Genomic DNA, 16429 nt, shown 5'->3' with positions numbered 1-16429 from the left:
GTAAACCTACCATATACTTAAAAAGTCGAATTAAGCATGTGTAACAATCTTTATGGTTATATTCTAGACCCTGTTTCTTAATGAAATCGATTTACTCGTTATATCCGCCGTGATTTTTCCTAATATTGTAAGGTACAAATGCCTTGCCCGACTAAAATCTCTCCCAGGAAAAACGGCTTAAGGACCGACTTTATTTCCGATCTTACTAATATTTGGATTTCATACAATTGAAATTAGTAGCGGATGGTCACTTAAGATATTTTCCTTCCCTGTCATATAACCTTTTATGGAGGTTAAGCTGATTTGCCTCTAGTCTTCTTTTTTTAAGAAGTCGTTTAACTCATTTAGCTTTAGTCAAACTAATAAGTGAGAGGTCTCTTAAAGCATTTTGCTTTAAGCCAATATTTGGCTCTAGTGGATATCAACCGTTTTTCCTTCAACTGTAATTTAGTTCAATTGAGGCATTTTGTATTAAGCGACTTCTAAAATCTATAACTGATGTGTTTTTCGAACTAAATAAATACAGAATTGTGCAACGTTTAATTTAAAATAATTCTTAGCATTTTGAACACTTTTGATTCAGTAGTTTTTTTTATATGAATTTTTTTCGAAAAAATAAAACTTTAAATGGCTCTCCTGTAAAGTTCACAAAATGTCGCTTAAACCTATTTGGCTTTCAACCCTCGTATATTATCATGTTATAAGCAAAAGTGACAGCTAACATTTCAAGGTTATCCCAGCTGACGTCATCCCGCCCTAGGTTGCCATTTTTTTTCTAGGTTTCCATTTTTTTTATTTGGTGTTTTACATTACATATTTGTTATTTGTTTTATATTTGTTACTGTGGTGTCCCTTTATAAGATACGTTTCTTTCTTTCTTTCTTTTCTTTCCATTTCGTAAAACATAAAATACACACGACCAATGTTTTATATTTACTTTGGAAGGAAATTTTGTGTCTGTGTAATACGTGGTGTTTTGTATGAAGTGTCCGGAGTGTGGTCTTGACTTCCGAATCATGTGCCATGAGAACGCTCAACAATTGGACCACGGAGGCCGTTAAGCAACCGTAGATCCGACACGCTCAATATTCTTATGCATCACAGTCATCCTATAGATTTATTGCCACCCACAAGCTGTCCACTCAATTTATTTTGACCTGACACAAGTCGATAGCGTAATAAGATCGTGTCAGTGAAATATGGACACATATCAGTGTAGCCAACCTAACCGTCCTGAACCGAGGTTCGCGCCCAAGTGGGCACCCTCAGGCCTGTTGTTTTAAACGTTGTACTGGGTGAGAGCCTTCAGCGCTCCCCATTTGTCCGGCCAAGTAGTTAATGCCATCTGCGGCAAATCTACAATAAGTCACGTCAACAAAAAAAAACAAAACGAACCTAACTGAACTACCAATAGTTAACATTGGTGCTGATTCCTGTACAGACCATCTAATTTTATTTTAAGTTACCTCTGTTTTTGTGCGTCAGTCACAGATGCAATAGGGGAAATGTTGGAGTATTTCACAGTCTCTTCTTTCATCGTGTGAATTGTGACGTGGATTACCAACCTCATCAGGTGTCACGTTTATCATTGAGCCTCCAAAGGCCCCTGACAAGACTCCCTGACGCCCCTGACGACTACCTTTCATCAGTAAAAGCAACCGGGACCAACCTTCCGAAGCACGGATCATCTTACTTTCAGACAATCAGGTGATCAGCCTGTAATGTCATCACCAAACTAACACAAACACACACAGGAAACAAACAAACCACAAAGGAATCACAAAGTGATTTTGGTGATATGTCCCCACAGGGATTTGAACCCGAGAACTCTGGATCGTGAGCCCAACGCTCAAACCACTGGACCACGGAGGCCGCCACCGTCTATGTATGACAGCAAACGAAGTGTGAGTGTGTGAGTGAGTGTGTACTTCGTTTGCTGTCAGGCTGTTTGTGTTTGTGTCATTAATTTAATTGAGTGGTCACTCAGGGTGTTTAAAAAATTAAATTAATTCTATAATGGCCCTGATTCCTGTTATACCTGTCATTTTCTTATCCGCCGAAAAGGAAAGGGACGGATGATTGTCAACAAGTTAATTTCAAAGCTCAACCACTGGATCATGCAGGCCGTTTACAGTTAGATATAGTTACTTATTGTCTTTGCAGAGCATCGTGTTCAGCGTGATGCGGCACCCTGTGGTGGCTGGCTTCGAGCAGTGCGTGTCTTTCGACGCGTTCAGCACGGCGCGGCAGGAGGTGGCCTACAACGTGTTCTGCCTGTGCGCGATGTACTTCGTGCCGCTGGTCATCATCACTGTCTGCTACGTCTGCACCTTCTGCGAGATACGCCGCAGCAGCAAAGACCTCGATGGTCAGGAATTTACAACTTGATTTTTTATTTATTTACTTAATGCAAATTTGAAAATACTTACAGTTTTGTCGTGCTTTTATATTGCAATTTGACATTTGCGGATATAAAAGTAAGTCCGCAACGCAAACAAATGTCAAATAGCAATATTGCTTTTTTAGATGAGTTGCTTCCATGCGAACTTTTTAGCCCCTTAGATACTCATACTGTGGTCACCCGGATCAAACCATATCTCACATAGTGAACGAGTGCCCTCTGCACCAGTTCGTGGTATAGCCGAGCTGCATTGTGTGACGGATGCAGCAGAAACTTGGTTAAGGGAGCTTAAGCTGGATATTTGATCCACGCAGGATATTGTTTTTTTGTCTGCCATACGCAATAATAATAAGCCCCTTAGATGTTGTAAATTCTGTAAACCTGTATCATGTCCCCGGTGAAACGCGGGTACTTACTTAGTTCATCATGCGATGCTGTACATATGACTACCCCAATCGGGGAATTTCTGGGCCATATTCCTCGATAAAATTATAGATGGCGCTGTATGACTCCAACGTGATAATTACCCATTTTCTCATTTACCCATTTGCTCGAATTGTGCCTGGGTTTAATAACAATGGTCACCTTTAGTTCTCAAAAGCAAAGATAAAAGATGCATATGTCTGAAATCCATGAAATTAGAAGATTATTACAGATTATGGTCTGACTCATCGGCCTTCAGTATTCGTTACGATGTCACTAACACCCATACCAAATTGTATGGCTACCTGTATGTACTGGTACGGGGTGTAAGTGACATCGTAACGAATACTGAGGGGGCTGATTCAGCTCATTATTCTGAGTTGACATCAAGGGGAATTTTTGATCGCAAAAGTATAGAATTGAAAATAATTAAAAAATACTAAAAAAACATGAATTTTGCGACGGAAAATTCCACTTGATATTAACTCAGAATCATGGTCTGAATCACCCCCCTTAGTATTCGTTACGATGTCACTAACACCCTGTATATATATTAATTTTTACGTTTTTATGTTCCTCCTCAGAAAAGTGCACTCACCATCATCACCGCAGCGGCCCCGTGCGTCTGCGCCGCTCGGATCGACGCGTGTTGGAGCGCGCGCGTCGTCGCACGTTGCGCATGACCGTCACCATAGTCGCGGTCTTCGCGCTCTGCTGGCTGCCATACGCTACAATGGCGATGTGGTGAGTATTCAATAATCTATGTTTTGAGGAAGTGGATATCTCCTCCACCAATCTCTTATCTTATAAAAACCAAATCTTTAAATTGTTAAAATCATAATACTGTCTGATATGACCCATTTCGTACCTTTTTCTAGATTTTCTACCGACAAAATCATCACGGTCACTATCTCTTTCTTAATAATTCTTTTATATTTTACTTCATAACCATTTCTAAGGATGTGTACCGCTAGGTGAAAAAATAAAAACAGCCATAACTTTTGGTACAGTGAGATAATATTAGAAGATTACGAACGAGACTTTCGTCAGATTTTTTTCGATTTTTATCATCAGAGTTATTGAAATTAGCCGCAAATCCCCTTGAGTTTCATGATGGTGGTGTCATCTCCCTAGCGTTGTCCCGTTTCTCCCAGGGTCCCCTTACTTAACCTGAAGACTTGACAGGTCCGGTTTTTTACAGAAGCGACTGCCTGTCTGATCTTCCAAACCTCGTAGGGAAAACCAGCCCAATACAGGTTAGGTCACATATACCTCAGAAAACGCATTTCTCGGGAATATGGGTTTTCTCACGATGTTTTCCTTCACCGCTGAGCATAATAGCATAGTTTATAGTATATTGTTATAAAGGCATTCATTATTTCCCCTATCACGAAATTTTGTTGGGTGGGCTATGACGCCCATACGAATGAAGAGTAAAGTAAGACAAGGGGGTGATGTAAACTTAGCTCAGCCGCTGGTGGGGAGCGGAGAGTTGCCATTCTATACGTAGTATTATTCCTTATTCTATGACTGAACTCTACATTTCGTATCAGCTGTAGTCATTATTAGTAATATAATTATTTACAGATGACGCGACTTAATGTAGTCTGTGTATAAGTAATAAATACCTACTTGTCTTTTATACATGTAATCCGGTAGACGCGAGAAATTTGTATTACATAAAAGCTCAGTAACTTGATTACACTTTAATGCAACATTGGGACGAGCTCAATTCGCGTAGGGTAAACGTTCATAACTTCGGCAGTTTCCGAATCCTCGTCGCTCTGTATAATATATATATAAATGACTTTTTTGGGATTATGTATACTTTTCTACAATAAAATTACCATCAGTACTGTTTTCTATGGCGAGCATGTAGAAGCTTAAATAACGCAACAATTTTTTTATTGTAAGATCAATGCGGGGAAGACCGTCTGGGCTAAAAAACCGTCTAATGCCAATAACTTCTGATTTTGAATAACTAGCGTCTTACAAAATTGGCGAAAAGGTGTTGGAGACGACATAACGTTGAATCTTAGTCGTTTTGTGTTTAATGTAGGCATTTTTCTTTAGTTTTCTTTTTCCATAGTTTTTTTCCAATTTATTTTAGTAATATCAAGTGGAATTTCCGTTGCAAAATTCATGATTTTTTAGTTTTTAAAATTATTTTCAATTCTATACTTTTGCGATCGAAAATTCCACTTACTACTAGCTCAGAATAATGAGCTGAATCATCCCCCTCGGTATTCCTTACGATGCCACTTACACCTTTCAGAGTTTCTAAGTACTTACCTGGTTTTGTAAATTATTAATTAACGATATAATACCAGCGCAACGTTGTCTTATATTGTGCCCAAAGATAATATAAATACCTACACAGTTTTCCTTCGCACCGCGGTTCATGCTGTGAGATGCTTTTATTCAAACCATTATTACTGGTGCCACACCCCAAACACTTCATACAAAACACCTCGTTTTACACAAACACTACACATTGACATTATTGTACGGTCACGAGTACTAAGTAATATGTATATGTCGTGGCCAGATCATAGAATTGACCATTTCATGAAATGATCGACCATTTCATGAAATGGTCGTATTTCATGAAATGGCCAACTTCAACTGACCATATCGTTGAAACGTCAGCGTTTAATGATATTTCCATCCACGTTTGGCCATATCATTAATGTAGGGTGTCCATGATAAGTGGTGTAATAAAAACGCGAAATAAGATAGGAAATAATGTATTACTCTAGTACAAAGTACAAAAATGTTTAAAAGTCAATTAAAAATTAAAAAATCGTTTTCGATTAACGGAGTGTTGATGTATAGTTGACATATACGCCGTAACTGCATCTCGCTTTGAAGTCGTCGTCATATTTTTTGACACTATTTCATGCCATTGGTCATCATTCAGTATACTTTTCGTGTGTAAGATAAACATACTGGCGGCGTAGGGGTGGCCCAAGGGCCACCCCCGCCGCACCCTAACCTACTGTTATGCCTTGTAAAAATTATAAAAAAAAGGATTATGATAATTTAAATTATGACAAAAACATTTATGCGTTTTAATAGAATCCTGTTTCAAGTAGTTAATGCCATCTGCGGCATATCTACAATAAGTCACGTCAAAAAAAGAAACTTTACGGACAGTAGGATCATCTATATTTTTCTTTTTTAAAATTAATATCTCTTCATTCGCAGTTTTAATTATATCATATTATGAAATCCAATAATAGTCCATTGATTTACGTAGCGTGGTCACTCGACCTTCATTATTTGCCATATAACCTAAAAATAAATAAAAGTTGCTATCTACTGTTAATACGAGTTTTTCTTTTCACTTTAGTGTCAAAACATTGCTTCAATGCACTTTTATCTTGTATTTGCTCATTATTATTCGTATTATTCGCGTTCACACAAGAATAATTATTGTCCGCCGCCATTATGCAAAACATAAACAAAGCGACACCAGCGCCACTACCGGTGGATAATGTTACTATTTTACGATATGATCGCTAACGTTTGGCCATATCATGAAGTAATCATGCATTTAGTTGGTCATATCGTTAAACGTTTTGTGTTCATTGATCTGGCCAAACCACATCATGATGTGGCCAACGAATGTTGTTCCATTTCATGACCACCATCACCATTCAACCATTCATCGACCATTCATGAAATGGTCGTATTTCATGAAATGATCAATTCTATGATATGGCCACGATATATACACTTTGAAACCATGTCACATTAACTTTTTTTGAGAAATTAAACCGTAAGTCTCATTAAATGTCAAATATGATAGTGCGACAGGGTTCTAAAGTGGGTACATGATATTGCTCATGTCTGTACACGCGCATTTGTGTGTGTGACGTCTGACACCCATATGATTAAAAACTAAAGTAAGGCCGATTTAAGTACACCTAGCTCAGACGCTCAGTTGCCTTTCTATACGTAATATTATTCCTTATTCTATGCTGGTGGCATAAAATAGTATCTACATTTGATGTCACAATGTTTGGAACCATCTACGACACACCCTCTACGACAAACCGCAATCACAATCCGACATCAAATTTAGAACAAGCGGCAATGAAAGAGGGTAGACAGATATGTTTGCCCCTACTCCACTCCAATTTCATCAGTGTCCCGTGATCATGGCACTTGCAACAATGTTGAAATATCGGGAGTCTCATATCCCTGATAATAACGTGGTACCCTGTATTAAGTGTTTAATCAGGGTTAGGACATTGCTAATTGGGTTAGGTTAGGTGTTCCTGCTAATCGGTTTATAATTATCGAGTCGCCGTGCCACGGCTAACGGTTGATACTTTAAGTAAGTGACGCGGGAACCATGCATCAGGTGCTGAATATTTGCTTACACGAGTTCAGCTTAGTGATTCTGTGATGTACTTAATTGAATTTAAATAATATAATTTCCCCATTTCGCCAAAACAGATTAAATTATAGTGGTTTCATATACGTACATACGTGTATGTATACCTCGCTGCGCCACGAGGAGCTCGGTGGCGCAGCGGTTAACGCGCTCGGTCTGCGATTGTTGAAGTTAAGCAACTTTCGCAAAGGCCGGTCATAGGATGGGTGACCACAAAAAAAAAAGTTTTCATCTCGAGCTTCTCCGTGCTTCGGAAGGCACGTTGAGCCGTTGGTCCCGGCTGCATTAGCAGTCGTTAATAACCATCAATCCGCACTGGGCCCGCGTGATGGTTTAAGGCCTGATCTCCCTATCCATCCATAGGGAAGGCCCGTGCCCCAGCAGTGGGGACGTTTATGGGCTGATGATGATGATCATCATAAAAGCATCCTTCGTAAGTAGTACTACCTACCTAAGTAAGTAATAAATTAGGTATTGTAATTGGCAGCCCTAAGACGTCACACACAGTTGTACTTATGTACGTGTTGATGTCAATGTGCTAAGGAGTTGAATTCTCTGCCGTCTTTTATATTTCCGAATGCATATAACCCGGGTGCTTTCAAGGCCAGAGTGAACAGGCACCTTCAGAGCGAGCTCGTTCCATTTTAGGCCTCGCCAATGCCTTCGGGCAAGTCTGAGGCCAAGAGCAAACCCATCAAAGGTAATAGTGTAGTGTCTGTGTAAAACGAGGTTGTTGTATGAAGTGTCCGGAGTGTGTTTAAACATAGCTGGCGAGGAGTAGACTTCGGGGATATAGGCGTAATGATATTCTATGTCATCATCATCATCAGCCGTATGACGCCCACTGCTGGGCATAGGCCTCCCCCAAGGATCTCCACGACGATCGGTCCTGCGCTGCCCGCATCCAGCGGCTTCCCGCGACCTTCACCAGATCGTCGGTCCACCTTGTAGCGGGCCTACCCACTGAGCGTCGTCCGACACGTGGTCGCCACTCCAGAACCTTTCCGCCCCATCGGCCATCGGTTCTCCTCGCTATGTGTCCTGCCCACTGCCACTTCAACTTTGCAATTCTCCAAGCTATGTCGGTGACTTTAGTTCTCCTGCGGATCTCCTCATTTCTGATTCGATCGAGCAGGGAAATACCGAGCATAGCTATCTCCATTGCCCGCTGAGCGACACCGAGCCTCCTCACGAGACCCATAGTAAGCGGCCACGTCTCACTGCCGTAGGTCATCACTGGCAACACGCACTGGTCAAAGACTTTCGTCTTGAGACACTGAGGTATTTTGGACGAGAAGATATTCCGCAGCTTCCCGAACGCTGCCCATCCGAGTTGGATCCGACGAGAGATCTCTTTCTCTTTTATTCTATGTATTTAACTAAAATACTACAAGAATATGATTATGTTCTCAAATGAAAACAGCATCGCATGTGGAAACTGCTTCACCAAGGTAATTTAGACCTACACGTAATAGGCGGTGAACCGTACATAAAGAAATACATACATACATACATACATACATAAACCCACGCCCGTAATCCCAAATGGGGTGGGCAGAGCCACAAGTAATCAAAGACAACTTGCAGCCACTGTTGATACGAAGTCCTAAGATGGATATGATGAACCTTATGGTGATAAGGGATCAGCCTATCGCCCATAACATTAGTCCATCATGTTAGAGGACGCAATCCCTCTGTCGGTTTTTACGACATGCCCGGGAAGACAAGCAGCTGAACGTGTTCTATGTTTTTTATAAAGAAATACTTAAATGAAAACACGTTTTCTGAAATGAATAGAATCCAGTTTGTCATTTAATTTTGTGTTGACGCTATACACCTGACGCTTTCTGTATGGCCAGAGAGGCTGCGGAAAATGAAAATAAATATCATAAGTATCTTATATTATAAAAATACACCCACACACACACACGCACGCACGTACGCATGCACGCACACACAACAGGAGGACAGGAGTCCTAGTAACGGCTTTGAAATAGACTACTCTGGGCGCCATCCCACTCGCGTCAGACAGAGTACTGCGGGGTAGAAGGCAAGAGGGAAACCACTGCTCTATTTTTCCCTAAACAGTAGCATGGAGGATGCTACACCGACAAGAGCTTGGCTCTTAACACTTTCAAGGACAGGACGTCTACGGACGTCTTGATTCCAAGGCGTCATACTACTTATTATGAACCAGTGACCCATGGCCTCTGTCCGTGAAAGAGTTAAATTAGTGATGATGATATAAAAATAAGTATTAATAAGTATTATATTTAAGTATTTCGTTTATCAATAGAAAGCTCGGTGAAGTGTGGTACCTAGTACATCTTGCGATGGATGTACCTCTGGCTACCCCAATTAGGATATAGTCGTGAGCGTATATTATACATGGTGTTAGTGACATCGTAACGAATACTCAGGGGGATGCTTCAGACCATGATTCTGAGTTAATATCAAGTGGAGTTTTCCGTCGCAAAATTCATGATATTTTTTAGTTTTTTTTTAATATTATTTTCTATTCTATACTTTTGCGATGAAAACTTAGACTTGATATTAACTCAGAATAATCAGCTTAATTATCCCTCTCAGTATTCGTTACGATGTCACTTACATACACCCCGTACAAGACGTACGTAAGGTAGCCATACAAGTAGGTTTGGGTGTTAGTGACTCCGTAACGAATACTGAGGGGGATGATTCAACAATGCTCAACGCCTTCAGAGCATTGTTGCGGTTGCCCCGTTTTTGTATCGCCTCAGCAGTTTCAGGCCGTTATACGCAAAAAGCCAGCGTCGTTGCAATAAATGATTTCTCTTTAGCTTATATATACATATTTATACTAGCTTTTGCCCGCAACTTCGTCCGCGTGGAAGGATTTTTCCCGCTAATTCCCGTTCCCGTAGGAATTTCGGGAATTCCTTTCTTACTGCACCTCTACGGTACCTAAGCTACGTCCCTTCCAAATTTCACGTTTAGCCGTTTAGCCTGTGTGTTGATATGTCAGTCTCAGTATATATTTAGATATAAGCCCAGCGCAGGCCCAGCCCAGGGTTGATGGGGCTGGTATCCCACCTCATAACCTACATAATAAGAAGAAGATATATTTATATAATGAGTTATGTATGTATATTCGTGTATTGTATGTATATGTGTATATAAGTATGTTTGCATGTATGTGTATGCCTATACATATTTATATGTATGTTTTATGTAGATCGTTTTAAGTTATATTGCATTATTATTTACTTATACCTGTATTGCACTTTCCCCGACACCAATGTGTATCAAGTTCATTCACCCTAAGGTTGCCTGGAAGAAATTTTTATTTAGCAATATGGCCGCCGATTGTACTTCTGTCATATTTGTAATTGTTTTTACTGTTTTATTTATATGTGCAATAAAGCGTTTCTGTATTGTATTGTAAAGGTTACGGGATAGCAGCAAATCTCTTCTGAAAGCTATTGCTGATAAAGCTAACACTAGGCTAAGGCTAGGCTAGTCCGCTCATACGACACCTTGTTGCCATCACGAAATCAAATTTAGTATTACTTTATAAATAAAAAAAATAATAATAATAATGTTTTTTTAAATATTTGTTAAGGATCTCTCGATGCGTCTTATCGGGGCTTCGGGGGATGCTAGGGCTGGTAGTTATTTCTGTCAGAGAATTAGCCTGGCGATTCAGAGGGGTAATGCTGCCAGCCTGTTGGGCACCTTGCCTCGATGTGACGCGTTGGAGGTGTTTTTTTTTTTTTTTTTTATTATTGAATACAACGAAAAATTAACAAAACAATAAAATAACACCGCTAAACCCCTCACGGGTTTGTCTCGGCGCTATAATCCGCTTACAATTACTTAGTGCAATAACATAATTATAAATCAATAATTAGAAAAAAAATATATATAATATTATTTAAAACAAAAAAAGAACACACTTTCTATAGCTTTGAAGAATTTTTAACTTTAAAATTAACCGCTTAGTACTTAAGTACCATTATTGTATTATTATATTTTCCATATGACATGTAATATAACTATTACGAAATAAATGAATATGAATATGAATAATATGAATATGAATATGAAAAGACCGAAACGGTATAATAATACATATTGACAGCGGAGGCATACACAAACTATAATGTTTTCGAAAACTTTACCTACGTATTGTTTACAACAGCGACCGCACGGCAACCGATCGAAGCAGATAACAAGACCGGTTAGCCTGCCTATTAGAAGTACAGTCATTCCGCAAAAAAAGAAAAAACGAAAACACTACTATCATTTATTTATAAGATGTGTTTGTTTTGTTTCTAATTGTTTGAATAAATAAAATACATTCATGTTTTACTTTATTAACATACTTAATCTTAGCAAACACTTACAACAAATGGATCTTGTTATATTAAATAAATAATAATAAATATATACATATGAAACCGGGATGTAAGGGGCTCCAAATGACACCTTTCGGAGCCCAAGCCAACCTCGCCTGCACGCGGTACATCCTGCTGGTCAACGAAAGAGGCTCTGGCGACCCACCAACACGCACTGGACCAGCGCGGTGGGCTTATGGTCCAAACCCCCCCTTTGGGGGAGGCCTATGCCCAGCAGTGGGCGTCGTACGGCTGATGATGATGATGATGACATATGAAACCACCACCACCCCACTGCTATTTCTCCCTAAAAAGTAGCAATGATGCTAAACCGACCAGAGCGTGGCTCTTAAAGTAGTGATGATGATGACATAATTATAAAACAGCCTATACATGGAGTGAAGAACCGAATACTGTGAGGGCTGACTCTGCCCATGATTCTGAGTTAATTAATATCAAGTAGAAATTTCCGTCGCAAAATTCATGCTTATAACGTGTTCTTTTTTAATTATTTACAATTCTATAATGTTATGATGGATAATTCACTTGATATCAACTCAGTATTATGGTCTGAATCCTCCCTCAAAGATTTCGTTACGGTGTCACTGACACTCTATGTACAGTCATGAGCAATATAATGTACCCACTTTAGGACTCTGTCGCACTAACATATTTGACATTTAGCGAGACTTACAGTTCAATTTGTCAAAAAAGTTATTGTGACATGGTACCAAAGTGTATACATATTAATGCTCGTGACCGTACGTCCCACTGCTGGGCGTAGATCTAATACAACCGGAGGGGGTATCGAGCATACTCCACCACGCTGCTCCACTGTGTGTTTTTACTGCGGCTAATAGCCGAAACCAACAGCAACTTTATGGATAAATAATTGAATCTGTTTTCATGGCCCCAAGATACTCGTGCGAAGGAATACCTAATGTTCTGCTGTCTAAAGTTTATGGATTTCAATTGTACAAAGTTTAACAACTCCTAAGCTGAAGCTGAAGCGGAGCACTTTACACTGTAAATTAAACCGACTCCATTGCGGTATTTGCATTAGTGTCGCCAAACTATCGAAGGCAAAACTATCGATAGTGTTCATAATATTTGTGACCCTAATACTGCCCTTATTTCAATGACGCCTTTTCGTTTTCAGACCCCTGCGCCTCTAGCACAGCAATGTGTATGAATGTTTCATTACGCAGGTACATGATAGACCGAGTGTCAGCGCGGCGAGTGTCGCCCAAGGTCCAAGATCTGCTGTTCGCGATGGCTGTCTCGAACTCATGCATGAACCCGCTGGTGTACGGCTCCTATACACTGAACCTGCGCGCGGCGCTACGTCGTCTGATGAACAATTCCTGCTGCGCGTCTACTAAGCACTCTGATACCCTGGGTGAGAAGGTCTCCGGCCCAGTAGTAACCTCTGGCCAATTAATGATCGCTGGTCAAGTAGTGATCTACGGCCAAGTAGTGATCTCCGGCCAAGTAATAATCTTCGGCCAAGGAGTGACCTTTGGAATGCATTTTTATTCTCTTTAGGCAAAATTGACATCTTCGACACATGTATTATAGATAACTGGGGGGTTAAAACGGCCACATCGAAACAATTCATCTAAGAAAGCAATATTGCAATTTGATTTTTCGCATCCAAAAGTAAGTGCGCAATGCAAACAAATGTCAAATTGCAATATTGCTTTTTTAGATGAATTGCTTCGATGTGGCGTTTTTAACCATCCAGTAATGCTAATAAAAAGGGGACCAGGGGGGGAGGGGAAAAAGCATCAGCTTTATCTGGGACATTTAGCAATAATGGTTTAGGCTTGTACCACATGAATTATATACCTACCTACTTTAAAAAATCACCAAAAGAGCGACTAATTTCACAGTCGTATCTTAAGACTAGATTAGAGACTTTGAACGAACTATGGACCCAATTTACTTTAACACACACACAACTTGTACAAGATTCGGATAGAGAGGAACTAAAGGCTTCTGAGTATATGACGTCTGATGATTACCATCTGTAAGAAATACACGCTAATAGAGAAAATTGCGGTTGTATTATTTTTGGGATCAGCTTGTTCATTGGTTAATTTGCGTTAACTGACTATTTTGTCTGCAGGTAACTCCGGCTCTAGTTCAATCAAGAACAGAAACAACAACTTGGCGACGCCTCTCATGACTCCAGTTAAGGTAAAACAAAGTATAGTGTAGTGGTTCTTTCATCTCCCCAGAGTTATCCCATTTTTTACGGGGTCCGCTTACCTAATCTGAAGATTTGACAGGTCCGGTTTTTTACAGAAGCGACTGCCTGTCTGACCTTTCAACCCGCAAAGGGAAAACCAGCACAGTGCCAGGTTAGGTCACATACCTCCGAACGGCATTTCTCGGGAATGTTTCCCCTCACCGCTGAGCATGTGATGATCATTATGGTTCAAACATGTTTTCGAAAACAAAGTGTACCTATACAGGGTGTTAATGACATCGTAACGAAAACTTTGAGGAATGATTCTAAGTTGATATCAAGTGGAATTTTCCGTCGCAAAAATATAGAAGTGAAAAGCACACAGTGCACAGCAGTGGGACGGCTTATGGTTTATGTTTATGTCTCGTATTAGAAACATCACGTGAGGACAATCGGTTTAAGGACAATAACTTATTATGGTAATTCGAAACTTCCTCCACGCCTCTCGGCCTCAGTATATTAAGATGACATTTACGTCCTCGACTTGAAGACTACTCACTGGAGTTGTTTATTTATTTATCAATGTTCTAGAACTATCTTTACAAGACTATCTCAATACAATAGTTCACTAGAAATATACATAATTATACAAATCTTAAAGTAGGAGCAATTAATTTTATAGTACATAGCATGTAACATATAAGGTGACCCTTCGGAATTCGGCCAGGCTACATATAAATATATCAGTCCTTTCTGCGATCTCATTAAGTGTGTGCAGTGCACGAGTCAGCGGCGATTTGTTTACAAGGTTCGTCCGTCCCCTGGCAACGCTGAACAGCCGAGGCATCCTTCTCCGATACACATATCTGTCGGGTACACTTACTTTTAAATATGCTTGTGCACTGGGATTGTGAATTATTCCACGAAATACTTCACACAAGTACACAGATAACGCCAGTTGATTAACTGTCAAACTCAAGGTACCTCGCGACTTCTCCAGGCTTGAATTAATGTTTTCGCTCGATTTGACGCTTCAATTTACAATTTAAGATATTTATTTTTTAAATTAGTAAATTATTTGTGGATTTGGACATAATTACATTCGGGGACTATATTTTCTATCACCAAAATTTATATTTGTCATCAAGATGTATCACCTAATAAATAGATCTATCGCCACGAAATATTTTCGTTCTCAGATAAACAAAAATTGTTCCCAGGTATGAATTATCAAATTAATGTTAATATATGTGTACCTAAAATAAGAGATCGATAACCAATAAAATTATATTGCATTACATGAATATAAACTTCGTTCTTATAATAACAGTTTTGTTACTTAAATAATAACTCTGTGCTCAGAATGGTAGATCTGTCACCAAATAAATCGATTATCGATCCCTGACTGCGACTCCTTTTTATTTGATATTTTGTCACCAATACAGTAGTAACATTTTATTTCGTTCAGATATTAAATTAATAGTATTCGTTACCAATTTAATACATCAATTTATAATTTTAATGAAAAAATGATCAAAGGGGCGGAGACAAATTGGCGCGCTTTAAAAATTGACCAATCCGGCCTCAACGATGGGTAGTAGGTAACTAGGTTCGATCACACGATGCGCGACGCGGGCGGCGTGCCTTAAGCCAGCTATTTTAAACCAGCGCTGATTGTTCAGTGGTAATTATTTTAAACAATAAATATTGATTATATTGACTTTAATTGTTTTATTTACTACTCTGCTAAATATAATTTATACTACCAGTGGAAATTTAGAACCTTGGGAGTCTAGTTAAGTAGCAGAATCTTTTGGTTGAAACGATGATGACAACCCTAATTTTTTATTTGAACTTAATGCAATTTTCTAGTAACATAATATGATTTATTGGTAATCTCTTTAAATTAGTTTGTTTAAATACTTATTAGGACACACCTATTATAATACATACAAAAACATTTATTTGGTACTAGACCTTATATCTCAGGATTTTAGGTGATTTATTGTGGAACTGATTTTGCATTGTTTGGTGACTACATTTTGGTGACAGATCTACTATTTTGAGGACAAACCCTATTATTTAAGAAACACAAAACTAATTAAATTGGTGATAGCTTAAATGATACCCATTACATTCGGCTACTGTTTATCAATCCCCAGCCGTAAAGGTCGACCAAGAAATTAATGTCCTTTGAAGCATGAAGACATATCTACGTAAGAGATATAGTTTACAATTCAGCTGGTTTGTTTGTCAACAGAGCAACCGCATGCGCACACGGTTAGGGGTACGCTTCGCGGAGACGTCGCTGACGGCGGTGCCCTCGCGGGTAGAGCCTGACGGCGCCCGCGCACCCGCCTGACGACCGCCTGCGCGGCTCATATGCGCGCGCAGCGAGCGAAGCCGCGTGCTGCGCGAGGGCTGCCGCGGACCACACCCCGTCTGATCCTACCTTATATTACACTTACATAACAACATACGCTCACGATCATCCCAATGGGGTGGTCAGAGGTAAACCCACCGTAATATGATCTAAGTACCCACACGTCACCGAGCTACGGCTTACCACCTATCACGTTAGTCTAACAGAAAGCTCGATGAGGTGTAGGTTACGTAAAGTAAGTAATATTTAATAT

At 39.7% G+C, this 16429-nt stretch overlaps 2 protein-coding genes across 2 annotated transcripts in view; one reads left to right on the top strand and one right to left on the bottom strand.

Annotated features, from left to right (window-relative positions):
* LOC126370833 (uncharacterized) overlaps window positions 1–2172 on the bottom strand; it is an 18960-nt gene extending 16788 nt beyond the window's left edge. Inside the window, exon 1 of the mRNA XM_050015855.1 lies at window positions 2149–2172. The gene's annotated coding sequence lies outside the window, so the exon portion shown is untranslated. The remainder of the gene's footprint in view (window positions 1–2148) is intronic.
* LOC126370832 (adipokinetic hormone/corazonin-related peptide receptor variant I-like) overlaps window positions 1–16429 on the top strand; it is a 22600-nt gene extending 6171 nt beyond the window's left edge. The window contains exons 4-8 of the mRNA XM_050015854.1: window positions 2164–2368; window positions 3409–3568; window positions 12811–13001; window positions 13731–13801; window positions 16054–16429. Coding sequence (XP_049871811.1) covers window positions 2164–2368; window positions 3409–3568; window positions 12811–13001; window positions 13731–13801; window positions 16054–16155 — 729 coding nt within the window. The 3' untranslated portion in view covers window positions 16156–16429. The remainder of the gene's footprint in view (window positions 1–2163; window positions 2369–3408; window positions 3569–12810; window positions 13002–13730; window positions 13802–16053) is intronic.

This window comes from Pectinophora gossypiella, chromosome 11 (assembly GCF_024362695.1).
Source record: "Pectinophora gossypiella chromosome 11, ilPecGoss1.1, whole genome shotgun sequence".
NCBI classification, from domain to species: domain Eukaryota; kingdom Metazoa; phylum Arthropoda; class Insecta; order Lepidoptera; family Gelechiidae; genus Pectinophora; species Pectinophora gossypiella.
This window is presented reverse-complemented; position numbering and strand designations above follow the sequence as displayed.